The sequence below is a fragment of the Schistocerca americana genome, chromosome 3 (assembly GCF_021461395.2).
Source record: "Schistocerca americana isolate TAMUIC-IGC-003095 chromosome 3, iqSchAmer2.1, whole genome shotgun sequence".
Taxonomy (NCBI): Eukaryota; Metazoa; Arthropoda; class Insecta; order Orthoptera; family Acrididae; genus Schistocerca; species Schistocerca americana.
The window spans coordinates 326380500-326395794 of record NC_060121.1 but is presented as its reverse complement, the minus strand read 5'-3'; the positions used below and the strand labels follow the sequence as shown (position 1 = coordinate 326395794).

Below are 15295 nucleotides of genomic sequence, written 5' to 3'. Positions count from 1 at the left end.
TTCCAACAGGACAATGCGCGTCCGCATGTATCCCGTGCCACCCAACGTGCTCTAGAAGGTGTAAGTCAACTACCCTGGCCAGCAAGATCTCCGGATCTGTCCCCCATTGAGCATGTTTGGGACTGGATGAAGCGTCGTCTCACGCGATCTGCACGTCCAGCACGAACGCTGGTCCAACTGAGGCGCCAGGTGGAAATGGCATGGCAAGCCGTTCCACAGGACTACATCCAGCATCTCTACGATCGTCTCCATGGGAGAATAGCAGCCTGCATTGCTGCGAAAGGTGGATATACACTGTACTAGTGCCGACATTGTGCATGCTCTGTTGCCTGTGTCTATGTGCCTGTGGTTCTGTCAGTGTGATCATGTGATGTATCTGACCCCAGGAATGTGTCAATAAAGTTTCCCCTTCCTGGGACAATGAATTCACGGTGTTCTTATTTCAATTTCCAGGAGTGTATGTCAGTAGACGACCGACGCGAGTGGCTTTACTTACAGCATGACACCGTCTGCAGGGTCTTTCCTGGGCAAGTGACCATATCGGTTGGACCACAGACGACTGGAAAACAGTGGCCTCGTCGGATGAATCCGTGTTTCTGTTGGTAAGAGCTGATAGTAGGGCTCGAGTGTAGCGCAGACCTCACAAAGCTATGGATCCAGGTTGTCAACAAGGCACTGTGCAAGCTGGTGGTGGCTGCATAATGGTGTGGGCTGTGTTTACACGATATGGACTGGGTCCTCTGGTCCAACTGAACTAATCATTGACTGGAAATGGTTATATTCGACCATCTGGAACACTTTGCAGCCATTCATGGACTTCACGTTCCCCAACAACGAAGGAATTTTTATACAGGCAGCATGGTTCAATATTTCTACGGGGAACTTATTGAATCTGTGCCACGTGAATTGCTGCACTACGCCGGGGTAAAAGGAGGGCCGATATGATGATGGGAGGTATCCTATGACTTTTGTCACCTTGGTGTAGTGTCGTTAACAGGCCTGAAAGGCTGTATATGGGGGTGGACAGCGTCAGATGTTGAGAGATCACTGTCAAGGACACAGAGATGCCGTGCACTCGTGGGAGACAGCCTTATCAATAACTAAAAGAGGTTGAAAGAGGCCTCACTGTGGGTCTCCATTGGGTCGAGTAGTGGCATATCTAGATTTGTGAGGCATTCGGATGTGACAGTGTCCCGATGTTGGACTGCGTGGTAATGTGAGAGCAGACATACTCGTTGTCAAGCCCTACACGTCAGCACTCGTCATCTGAGAAGAAGTAATGGACTCCCTGAAAGATTCTGTGTCATATTGCACCATTTATCTGAGACGAGCTGCAGTCGGGCCAGAGAATTACCGTCTCATGCGTAGGCTGCTGTTAACACCACAAGACAAACGGCTGCGGTTGTCGTGGTGACGTGACTGGGAAGCATGGACTGCTGATGAATGTCGTTGCATTGTGTTGAGTGATAAATCGTTTTTCTGCGCTACCCTGGATGATCATTGTCGGTCAGTATGGATGCGAACTCTGCCTCTCCAGTGTTTTGGAGGGGCACAGCAGTGTCACCCGTCACGTTTTGGTGTGGGGTGCCAGTATCTACGACTTCAGGTCGCAGCTAGTAGCGATTGACGGGACACCGACGGGAAACCATCACGTCACAGACACCATATGTCCTCGTGTGTTACCTCTCATGCAACAGTATCATGGAGCCATTTTTCAACAGGATAATATTCGTTCACACATGGCAGATGTCTCTATGAACCGTATGCACGATGTTGAGGTACTCCTGTGACGAACAAGAACCCCTGCCCCTGACAGAAAGTGTGTGTGACCAGCTCGAACATCAACCTCTTCCCATTGCCAGTTTCCACGATATCAAGAACTAGTTACAACAGTTGTGGGCCTGTTTGCCTCAGGAGTGGATACAATGGCTTTGACACCCTTCACAACCGAATCGGTGCATGCGTCCACGTGAGAGTGAGTTCAGTGTCATACTGACTATTAAGTGGGCTCATATTGCCAATATGACTCGATTTTTTAATCACTGAGGTAACTTCACATACCTTCTCAACACATGATTTTGTTTTTGGTCATGCAGTTTATATGTCATTGTGCTAGAAAATAAACTATGTTCAAAAAGAAACATATCACTAAGTTACTTTATTTTCATTAATAATTACTTATGGAGTAATATTGTACGATTTCATCCACAATTATATAGTGTATGTGAAAGTACTTTCTCTTTCTCTGTTCCATTCATGGACGGTGCGAGGGAAAAATGGTTCAAATGGCTCTAAGCACTATGGGACTTAACATCTGAGGTCATCAGTGCCCTAGACCTAGAACTACTTAAACGTAACTAACCTAAGGGCATCACACACATCCGTGCCCGAGACAGGATTCAATCCTGCGACCGTAGCAGCAATGCAGTTCCGGATTGAAGCACCTAGGACCGCTTTTTTTTTCTTTTTTTTAAATTAATTAAGGGCCTGAGAGAAGGGTCGGGGACAAAGAGGGCAGGGGTCATCTTCCGAGGCCTGGCCTCAATGTCCCGTTCCCGTCCTCCCATATATGGATATTTTTCGAGATACTGATATTTTTTGAGAAATCGTTACATTTTGATATATCGATACTTTTAGAGGAATCTATACATTTCGACGGAACGATATTTCTCGAGGCATCGATGTCTGCCATAGACGGATTTTATTCAACAGACAGATACTTTTCGACAGAACATATTACCTGATGCATCGATAATTTTAAAGATACAGATATTTTTCGAGATATCGAAATGTTTCCAGAAAACAGCATTTTCGGGGGATCGAAATTTTTCTAGTAACGATATTTATCGATATGTAGGTACTTTTCGATAAAGAGATATCACTCGATTGACCTATATATTTGGATTGATCGTTATGTATAGCTGCACCGATAGTACTATATATATCGATAGGTTTCGAGATACCGGTATTTTTCGAGACACTCATCTAATCCGATGGACTCACATATTCCGAAAGTTCGATAATTTTCTAAACGTAGACGTTTATCAATAATAGATAAACTCCGATTAATCGATACTTTCCGAATATGGATATACTTGGAGGTATAGATACTTCCCAAGGTAACGATATTTTCAATTGGTTGATAATTATCAAATGATCGGTAATTTTCTATTAACGAGTAAACTTCGATAGATCGATATGTTTCGGTATACCCGTACTATTCGTGATATCGATAATTCTTGTTGGATGGATATATTCCGAAATATCATAAACATCGGTTGACGGATATCAGCGACAGATCGATGTTTTTCGATACATAGATGTTTTTATATACAGGGTGAGACACCTAACGTTACTGCTGGATATATTTCGTAAACCACATCAAATACTGACGAACCGATTCCACAGACCGAACGTGAGGAGAGGGGCTAGTGTTATTGTTTAATACAAACCATACAAAAATGCACGGTAGTATGTTTTTTAACTCAAACTTACGTTTTTTAAAATGGAACCACGTTAGTTTTGTTAGCACATCTGATCATATAAACATTACGTAATCAGTGCTGTTTGTTGCATTGTAAAATGTTAATTACATCCGGAGATATTGTAACCTAAAGTTGACGCTTGAAACCTCCGACGTTCAGTTGTGTGTTGTAACAAACATGGGCTACGGCCGGCGAGCAGCATCTGCAGGGACATGTTTACGATGATGACCGTGTTTACGAGTGTGGCTGTAGTGCACTGTTGTGGTTTGGTCTAGCTGTCGCAGTGTCCGCATGTAGCGCTTGCTGCTATTGTTATTCTGCATTCGTCTCCGCACGCAGACCAACTGTAGTACACCGTCTTACCAGACGTCTGTGATAGTGTAGTGTTGTAGGAACTGTGACCATGGTGTATTCGAACTCTAAAAAGGCGGAGATGATACTCATCTATGGTGAGAGTCGACGAAATGCAGCTGAAGCCTGCAGTGTGTATACAGAACGGTACCCGGACAGAGAGCATCCAACGTGCCGCACATTGCAAAACATCTACTGCCAACTGTATGCAACAGGTATGGTCATAGCACGCAAACGGGTTCGTAACAGGCCCGTCACAGGAGAAGCAGGTGCAGTTGGTGTGTTAGCTGCTGTTGCCATGAACCCACACATGAGCACACGGGACATTGCGATAGCCGGTGGACTGAGTCAAAGTAGTGTCATGCGCATACTGCATCGTCACCGCTTTCACCCATTTCATGTGTCGCTACACCAGCAATTACATGGTGATGACTTTAATCATCGAGTGCAATTCTGTCAATGAGCATTAACAGAGAATGCGTTGCAGTTCTACCTGTTTACCGATGAAGCGGGTTTCACAAACCACGGGGCAGTGAATCTACGGAACATGCATTACTGGTCCGTGGACAATCCTCGCTCACTCAGACTGGTAGAGTGACAGCGACCGTGGACTGTAAATGTATGGTGCGGAATCATTGGTGACCACCTCATTGGTCCTCACGTCATTGCAGGGGCCCAAACAGCTGCAACATACATCGCGTTTCTACAGAATGATCTGCCAACGCTGCTCGAAAATGTCCCACTGGAAACGCGTCGACGTATGTGATATCAGCATGATGGTGCACCTGCACATTCCGCAATTAACACTAGGCTGACCCTTGACAGGATTTCGACGGGCGTTTCATAGGACGTGGAGGACGCATAAATTGGCCAGCCCGTTCTCCTGATCTTACACCTCTGGACTTCTTTCTGTGGGGTACATTAAAGGAGAATGTGTACCGTGATGTGCCTACAACCCCAGAGGATATGAAACAACGTATTGTGGCAGCCTGCGGTGACATTACCCCAAATGTACTGTGGCGTGTACGTCATTCATTACGCCAGATTTTGCAATTGTGTGCAGCAAATGATGGCCACCACATTGAACATCTATTGGCCTGACATCTCGGGACACACTCTATTCCACTCCGTAATTGAAAACGGAAACCATGTGTGTATGTGTACCTGACCCCTCATGGCAACGTACATGTGTGTCAGTGAAAAAGACCAATAAAAAGGTGTTAGCATGTGGACGTAATGTGCTGTTCCGGTCTCTTCCGTACCTAAGGTGCATCACTGTTCCCTTTGGATCCCTACGTAATTCGGTGCTCTCCGATACACGCGATTGAACAGCGGAGGAGTGGTACTCAAGTGTCAACTTTAGGTTACAATGTCTCCGGATGTAATTAACATTTTACAATGCAACAAACGGCACTGATTACGTATTTGTTTATATGTTCAGATGTGCTAACAAAACTAACGGGGTTCCATTTAAAAAAACGTAGGTTTGTGTTAAAAAACATACTTCCGTGCATTTTTTATGGTTTGTATGAACCAATTACACTAGCCCCTCTCCTCACGTTCGGTCTGTGGAATCGATTCGTCAGTATTTGATCTGGTTTACGAAATATATCCAACGGTAATGTTAGGTGAGTCACCCTGTATATCGATATTTCTTGAGATATAGATGTGTTTTGGTACATTGATATTCCCGATTGATCGTTATTTCCGATTGATCGACGGTTCTCGGTAGATCGATACTTTTCCAGATTGACATTTAATCGGTGGGCCAATCACATTTGAGTTATCGATATTTTCGAGACAACGATATTTACGTGTTATCTCTATTTCTTTTTGGGTCAATATTTTTCATATATGTCAGTATTTATCGATACATCTGCATTTCTCGACAGTTCGATATTATTCGACGCACAGATATTTTTTGATATATCGTTATTCTCGATATGTCTATATCTTCCGAGAAATCGACCTTTTTGGATGGATCTATATTTTTCGATGGATCGGTGTTTTTCGTTTCTTCTATATTTTTCGATGGATCGAGGAAGCTGTCTGGTAGAATTTTGCGCAGAGCATAACTTAATCATAGCTAACACTTAGTTCAAGAATCATGAAAGAAGGTTGTATACATGGAAGAAGTCTGGAGATACTAGAAGGTATCAGATAGATTATATAATAGTAAGACAGAGATTTAGGAACTAGGTTTTAAATTGTAAGGCATTTCCAGTGGCAGATGTGGACTCTGACCACAATCTATTGGTTATGAACTGTAGATTAAAACTGAAGAAACTGCAAAAAGGTGGGAATTTAAGGAGATGGGACCTGGATAAACTGACTAAACCAGCGGTTGTACAGAGTTTCGGGGAGAGCATAAGGGAACATTTGACAGGAATGGGGGGAAAATACAGTAGAAGAAGAATGGGTAGCTCAGAGGGTTGAAGTAGTGAAGGCAGCAGAGGATCAAGTAGGTGAAAAGACGAAGGCTAGTAGAAATCCTTGGGTAACAGAAGAAATATTGAATTTAATTAATGAAAGGAGCAAATATGAAAATGCAGTAAATGAAGCAGGCAAAAAGGAAAGCAAATGTCTCAAAAAGGAGTCGACAGGAAGTGTAAAATGGCTAAGCAGGGATGGCTAGAGGACAAATGTAAGGATGTAGAGGCTTATCTCACTAGGGGTAAGATAGATACTGCCTACAGGAAAATTAAAGAGACCTTTGGAGAAAAGAGAACCACTTGCATGAATATCAAAGAGCTCAGATGGAAACCCAGATCTGAGTAAAGAAGGGAAAGCAGAAAGGTGGAAGGAGTATACAGATGGTCTATACAAGGTCAATGTATTTCAGGACAATATTATGGAAATGGAAGAGGATATAGATGAAGATGAAATGGGAGATATGATACTGCATGAAGAGTTTGACAGAGCACTGAAAGACCTAAGTCAAAACAAGGCCCCAGGAGTAGTCAACATTCCATTAGAGCTACTGACGGCCTTGGGAGAGCCAGTCATGACAAAACTCTATCATCTGGTGAGCAAGATGTATGAGACAGGCGAAATACCATCAGATTTCAAGAAGAATATAATAATTCCAATCCCAAAGAAAGCAGGTGTTGACAGATGTGAAAATTACCTAACTATCAGTTTAATAGTCACAGCTGCAAAATACTAACACAAAAAAACTGGTAGAAGCCGACCTCAGGGAAGATCAGTTTGGATTCCGTAGAAATGTTGGAACACGTGAGGCGATACTATCCCTATGACTTATCTGAGAAAATATATTAAGGTAAGGCAAACCTACATTTCTAGCATTTGTAGACTTAGAGAAAGCTTTTGACAATGTTGACTGGAATACTCTCTTTCAAATTCTGAAGGTGGCAGGGGTAGCATCTTAATCTTGTTATCTCTTGGTGGAAACTATTTGGATTTTTAACTAAGTTGAAACATAACAGTTGTAACACATTGTTTAAAGTTGACTAGTTAGCAAATTTATTATTGTCTCTATATCTTCGTGATGATCAGCTTCTGGAGTTCATATTTTACAAACACCAACTTAGAACACACACACTTCATATTCACTCACAGTGACAAAATGTGTCATAAAGCATTCCATAACTATTTCAGCAGTCATGTTCCAAGATTGACCTCCAACAGCCCACGGTTGACAAGTGTAAGAAACGATAAAAAAAGTCCAAAAAAATATTTTTCAGGAACAATTTTGATGCTCATTTTGATAAAGAAATGTTGATCAAGCTATTACCAGGTGCAACCTCTACAGTGAAGTGGCAATTGTGTGAATAATTTCACCCCGAGATGTTAATGCAGATTCCATCACATAGATTTTACTTGGGTGACAGCTACGTGCAGACTGCTGACTTTCTGTGTGGTGAGGTTATATTAAGACAGGCATATGGGTAATTTGTGAGATTGGTAATTATATACATTATATTATAATAAGATAAGGGTCAGATTTAATAGTGAAGTCATTATATCATTTCATACAATAACATTGATAAATTGTTTGTTAGATATCTGCAAAATTGATAAAGTCAGGTGAGCTATTTGGTTCCTAAAATGCATACCTCCACAGTAGAGTACCAGGTTTCATTTAAGATTCTCAGGTTTGTAATTTTTCTAATTTATTCAGTTTCTTAATTAGTAGCTTATTTGGATAGCACATATATGGTTCCGAAAAGTTGTGGTACTAAAACTGTAATATCAGGTCTTGATATTATGCATGTTTAACAGTTCAAAAAGTGAAAGTAATTTCACATGAGAGGAAGTTTTAATTACTAATAACCTTTTGATTAATTATTTTTTAGAAAATATCAATAGCCTATTGGAAAGAGTGAAATCAGGGCTGTCCAGCGAGCTAAGTCTTTTTGTGGATAAACTGTTATTGGCTCACCAAATTTTTTGCAATCATTTGATATTGAAACAATTTCAATTACAGATTTCTGTTAAAGGAAAATATTTTATGGAAAATTAACTCCTCCATTGGAATTATCACAAGTTGAATAATCTAGTGCACTACGAATTCTAATAAAGTACTGCCATGATAGGAACTCTGACATTTTAAAAAATGAAGTACATCTGTTACCGTAATTAGAAGGAAAAAAAAAGCTATCTAAAGAGGTAGAGTGGTAACAAATGAATTCCATCTTGCTATGTATCATGCTACGGCACCCATTTGTGTAAATTTAGGAAAATGGTATATGAGCTAAAACTTCCTTGAAGATTAAAGCTGCATATTGGACTGAGACACAAAATCCAGACTTTTGCTTTTGATGGGAAATGATCTTAATGACTGAGTTATATAGGAATGAACATGATCCACCACTGCATCTTTATTCTGCCAGTGCTGCTAGCTTTACAGAAGCCCTCCTGCATATTTTGCTGGATTATGTAAGGAAGAATGTTGCAGAGAAATAATTTAGCCACTGCATATGTCTTGTCTGTGAAATGAATTTTTACTTTTGCAGCAGGAAGAAGTGTGTTGTGGAACTTCCTGAGAGGTTAAAAAAATGTGTCTGGTGGGAATTGAAAGTTGTTGCTTCCACGTCACAGGAAATGCTCTTACCAACTTAGCTATCCAGGCATCACTCACAACCTGCCACCACAGCTGTAGTCCTAGCAGTACTTCTGTCTATCTACTTTCCAAACTTGAAAGAAGCTCTGGAGAATACACTGCTAGACTAACAGCCCTATGAGGAGAGAGCTGCAGTCAAGGTCATGCCTAAATAACTGTTGCTAATAGAATTTCCTGTCTCAACATGGCAAACTCAATCAAAGAGTGAAAGATTCATTAGAAACTGATCTAGACTGTAGCTTAGTAATTTTTTAATATATACTCCATCTAGGAATGCCTAACCAGCAAACTCTGAAGTTTAGGAGGTAGAAGAGAAGTACTATCAGAATAGGAGCACTGATGATGGGTTGTCAGATATATCTGAATACCTAAAAAGCCAGTTTCAGCAGTGCTCATCAGAGGATGGTGGGAGGGAGGGGCAACAATTTGATACTGTTCCCTCCCTTCTACCCCAAAGTACAGTTTGCAATCACAACTACTCTTAACAAGGTACTTATTTTAACAACAAAAGTAAAGCTGTAAACAATATAAAATATTTAACTATAAGAATGATAACTTGTTTACATCAATTGTTAGCCCATTACCAAAACTCCCATGAAATAGCAATTCAGGGAACAACATCACACAAAAAAATTTGTCCAAAGATTTGAGAAGTACTTGTGTCCTCAAAATGATTTACATGACTCTAACAGCTGCATAATTTATGTGGTACAAAACTGAAGTATGCATTCACCATTATTAGTATTACATTTAGTGCTAAGATTGTGAACATAGTTTCTGCAGAGACTGTTCATGCAGGCATATAAATAGGAGGAACGCTCATTATTTCAGTCATTTGGGAATCAGGATTTTTGTTATTTTTTCCTTATTGGGGTGTCTTCCCCCTAATGTTTTGGATTACTCAGTTCCAGTGTTTTGTCATTTGCAGCTGAGGACTCACAAATCATTCTAAAACCATTATTGGCAGCATTGTCAGCTTTTTGAATTGGCTTCTTTACAAGACAGCAACATTTTCTTTAGCAGAGTCAGGACACAAACAAATCCATGTGGCCTAGCCATTAGGGAAGCAACTGAAAAGTAAAATGTGTTAAATAAAGCTGGTACTCTTGTTAGAATTTTCTGTTATTTGAAAGACTCTATTTTCATGCTATTTTTATGCTTCTGAAGTTAATGCATGCAAGAATAGAAATGATTTTAGTAAAATGTTGTTGTTGCGGGGGGGGGGAAGAGGGGAGGGGACTTGTCCCCCATGCACTTCCCCCTTCTCTCCCTCCCCTCTTGAATCTACACATGGATGCAGTAGATATTTTTTTTTTAATCTACAAGAAGAATGTAAGCATTGTTGGAATGATCAAGAATTGTTTCAAGGACTTCAGTTTTTGGTTTGTTTTTGTTTTAGTAAATGAAATTTCACTCTACTGAGAACAAGTTAAGGAAATGAATACCTTTTCTCTCATTACTTACTGTCATTTTTTTGATGTAAAAAAATTGAAGTAAGACTCTTATTTGAATAAGTAATAACATAACATTTGTTTTAAAATATTTATTTGATCATAAATAAGACACTCATCTGATATATTAAATAAATGTTACATCTTAACTTCATCTACTGTTTACAAATCTGTAATTTGTAAAAACAAGTTGTGAATAACTTAAAATTTGATCTGATGAAGACTTTTCAACTTACTGCTCATATTAGTACCACAGGTAGTACTTTAAATGGCAGTGATAGTCTGAGAATACTTCATCACATCAGAGCACCAATAAAGCTTGCATGTCTGTAGAATTTTAATTTTCAAATATGCTGACAGTGCAAAGAGGGTAATTTAATTTTGTCAATCATAGATTATTTTCTCAAAGCCTGAAACATTATAAACTTAAATTCAAATGATGAAAAACTGCGGTATCAGTTGACATTTCTTGTGTAAGTGCCTTCAAGAACTTGAAAAATGTAAGATGCAAAATGCATCATAAAAAAAAGAATGCAGTTATGGTTTTTACTCTGGCAGTAACTTCTCATCTTTTGAATATACAAAGAAAACACTTAATTCACATTTCTATTAATGTTACCATCTGTCTATGTTCTGCAAGCTTGTAAAGAAGTGAAATATAACAGCAAGCACAAGTTCTGGGTATAAATAAAGTCTTTTGACTGAACAAAATTTTTTTTAAACATATCATATTGAACATACAAGAACACAAAAATCAGACAGCCAACACATACAAACAGCCACACAGAAAGGACACACGTCGCCTGCGACATTTGCAAATATATTGTGACAAAAGTTATGCTAATGCATTGTGCAGTAATTCTAACTTAACACTTGCTCTAACTGGACCATGCATTGTTTTGGCAGATTAAACATTAAAGCATCATTTTGTGATACAGAATGGACAACGAGTGGCAAAAAATGAATTAAGAATTAAGGATACTTAGTATTTCACGGGCATGTAGCACCATATGGATGCAGTATTACAGTAGTAGCGAACAAATTTTGTGCATGTTGCATACACATAACAAATAATGTGTCACTAAAAATGCACTTAGCACAATACAATGCACTCCAATAACATTTCTGGCAACTTAATACAATTTGGTGGATGGAGCTCAAACACACTGTAGCAGCTTTTTCAGAACTGTCAGTCACAAGAGTCAAGGGTCCTGTTTGAGTCCCACTTTGGTACACAGTTTTTATCTATTAGACAGTATGTATCTGCAATAGAGGGAAAGCTTGATGTCATGCTGCAGTAGTTTCTGCTTTTCTGTGACAAAAAATGTGTAATATAAACTTTTTTCATTAAATGATAGCACGTGGCTTGCTTAATACTGGCATTGTGGGTTTCATGTCTAACAACATTTTGAACAATATAGTTTTTCACATGCTTCTATACAAAAATCCCAGACAAACTGGCACCTGGTACAGGGACCTGTTCTTCCATTCACAAAAAAAGTAAAGAGTATCACAGTAAGTGCTTCACTGTACATTAAGTGCTGGTCTGAATCTCTTGAAGTAATTGCACAGGTGTCAAGACTGATGGTTCTGGTGTCTTTTATAACATGTAAATACATAATTGAATCCATCAGAAAGTGCAACATCTATGAGTCAGACTGCTTTAAGTCTTACACATCTGTCATAAAAACCTGATGAATCAAAAGTAACAATCACACCAGTTATGTTACACTTCAGAGGATACAGAACAGTGCAGTGCTCAGAGCCTGGCAAAGTCCCACTCCAGTTTAAGTGGGTGTTGTGGAGAGGAGCACAACCATAAGACCCGGATGAAGAGTACTGTGAAAGTACTGCTGATTCAGATCATAAACTGGTGGCACTGAGAGAACTTCACTGCAAATACAACTTCCTCTTCATTGTCATGAATCCAACACAGAAAGCACATTGGCCAAAGATCCATGCAATGGTGATGAGGAAACCAGAGAGAACTGCAGGATGCGTGAAGCTCCAGCCTCGCTCCAGAACATAGCGTGCAGACTCTGTGGGTAGTGTACCAGGCAGGCACATGCTAAACCAGCGCAAAGCAGTTGGCATTGCTTCCTTGGGCCATAGCACTCCTACAGGTGAAAGTATTGAGGAAATTAATACATAATTAATACTAAGTTACATTACATTGATGCATAAATTACATCCAATAACCTAACCATTAAGTAAAATTACAATAATTTTCCAGTGTACCAACACTGCACTCTGTAGAGCATATTTTTATTATACTAATACTTAAGCTTTCTTCACTCTCCATTCATGGATGGACCGTGGGAAGTTCTGTGCTTCTTTATGAAGCATTAATAGTTTAATATTATCTTCTGAGTCTAAATGAGTGGATGAATATTCATAGGTTCCACTCTAAAATCTTAGTAGATTTTTGTAAGATATTAATGCTATTCTACAAGTCTTATATCCCCTATAAGTTAATATAGCTAGTCATATGCTGTCATTCCTTGCCATTCACTAACACATTACACAATCATCAGCAGAGCTGTCGTCATCAGCAACAGCATCCAGAACAGCAGACCCCATAATACTACCTCAAGGCAATGAAAATGCATGTGAGGAAAACATACAAAGGTCATTAGCCGCAGCAGCTAACAAAGAAGGGTAGTCACCAAGTCGGGGAGCACAGGAGCTACCAGCAACAGCAACCACACAGAAGAGGTGCCTGAGGCCTGGGAGATCAACAGCAGAAGCAGCTTCCAATCAAGACAGATGCCTGAGAACTAGGAGACCTGCTACACTAAGTGAGGATTTTTTATGGTGCCGAGTAAGCAGAAAGAGAACATGGAAAAAGATGTAAGTAAAACTGTCCATCTTAAATACCAGTGTGACAATAGTGAGAGGAATATAAACACCAGACAAAGATACGATCCAGGTTTAATGACACAAACCGAAAAAAATCACTGCATAGTACCAGAAGCAAAGGGAGCAAGTGAAGTGCTTAGTATATTACAGGAAGGGGAACTATTACATTTAAGGCCAACTGTTATAATACTTCACCAAAATGTTCAATACATAAACAATAAAACAGAGGAACTAGAGGTAATATTACAGGAGTATAGGCCAAACATTCTAGTAGTTACAGAACATGGGCTAAAAGAAAATCACATAGGAATTTACAACTTGAAGAATTATGTGAAAGTAGCCAGTTTTTGCAGAACTTCCTATAAAGGTGGTGGGGTTGCCATTTTTTCTAACTATAAATCAACTAAAGCCATAAATATAACAAAATATGCTATAGAATTGAGCTTTGAAGCTACAGCACTGGAAACTAAAATTGCTGGGAATTTATGTTGTGTATTAGGTTTGTATCAATCACCAAATGGTATAATTAAAACCTTCTTTGAACAGCTGGAAGATATAATCCAACAACTCTGAAAAACATATGCTTATTTGATCATTATAGGAGATCTGAACATAGACACGAGTAAAAATACAAACAATACTAAGACCCTACTGGACTTATTGTGCATATACAATCTAAAAATAAAAATATATAAACCAACCAGAGTAACAAAGCATAGTGAAACTATTATTGATCATGTAATAACAAATATTCCTACATGCTATTGTGACACACAGGTAATAAACTCCACATTAGCAGACCATTTTGCAATCATGATAGACATAAATATAAAGACTAGTGATTCAGTGCAGAAGATATGGGAGATGAGAAGACAGAACTACCCACATAACATAAATCTGCTAAAAAAGATGTTAGAGGCAGAAAACTGGGAAACAATATATGCAGCTAAAGATGCAAACACCAAATGGAACCAGTTTTATTCTTTATTCAATTATTATTATGATGTTACATGTCCTGTTAGTAAAAGGCTTGTCAAACAGCAACAAAAAAAGAAAAGCTGGGTGACTGGAGAAGTAATCCATGCCAGAAATAATCTGAGAGTGTATTATGACCTCTCCAAACAAAAAAATAATGAGGCCTACAACACACTGTATAAAATAAAAAAGAAAGAGTACTGTAGTTTTATCAGAGAAACTAAAGCATCATTCATCAGGATGTCTATAGGTAAGGGAAAGAACTACTCAAAAGGTTTATGGTCGTTCATTAATCGAGAGAGAGGAAAAGTAACAAATCGGGCAGAGGACATCTGCCCACTGATGAGTGGGAAAAGCAACGCAAACCCTCTAGAAGTAGCCAATACTTTTAACAGATATTATATTACTGTAGCAGACGAATTAATAAGTCAAAATAAAACAAATGCAGTAAGTAAATTGTTAAACCCCCCACATACAAATCATACTATGGTTTTCATACCTACAACAGATGCAAAAGTGTCAAGCCTAATAAAACAACTTAAAATTAAACACTCTTCTGGCTTGGATGGTGTTACATCACATCTCATAAAGGAATGCAGAGAATGTATATTAAAACCATTGACACACATGCTGAATGCTGCGATAGAAAAAGCTATATTTCCAGATTCACTGAAAGTAAGTAAAGTGAAGCCAATATTTAAGAAAGGGAACAGGGATGAATTAGGAAATTACAGGCCAATATCATTGATCTCAACATTTGCTAAAATCTATGAAATGATAATAAAGAATAGAATTGTAAGTTTTATAACAAAGTACAGTATACTGCATTCATCACAACATGGTTTCAGAGAAGGGAAGTCAACAAAAACAGCATCAACAGATATAATTGAGCACATTCTTAATTTACTTGACAGGCAACAAAAGACTTGTGGGATTTTTATGGACCTATCTAAGGCATTTGATTGTGTGAACCACTCAAAATTAATGATGAAATTATATCAGTATGGAATTAGAGGAAAATGCTATGACATACTTAAATCACACATTACAAATAGGAAACAATGCACAGAAATCAGACATACTAGTGGGGG

General features: G+C 39.0%; 1 protein-coding gene across 3 annotated transcripts in view; it reads right to left on the bottom strand.

Annotated features, from left to right (window-relative positions):
* Positions 1 to 10447: 10447 nt before the first annotated feature.
* The window catches only part of LOC124606911 (ABC transporter G family member 23-like), a 506422-nt gene continuing 501574 nt past the window's right edge, over positions 10448 to 15295 (bottom strand). For all 3 annotated transcript variants that reach the window (XM_047139013.1, XM_047139016.1, XM_047139015.1), the window contains exon 19: positions 10448 to 12487. In XM_047139013.1, coding sequence (XP_046994969.1) covers positions 12261 to 12487 — 227 coding nt within the window. In that variant the 3' untranslated portion in view covers positions 10448 to 12260. The remainder of the gene's footprint in view (positions 12488 to 15295) is intronic.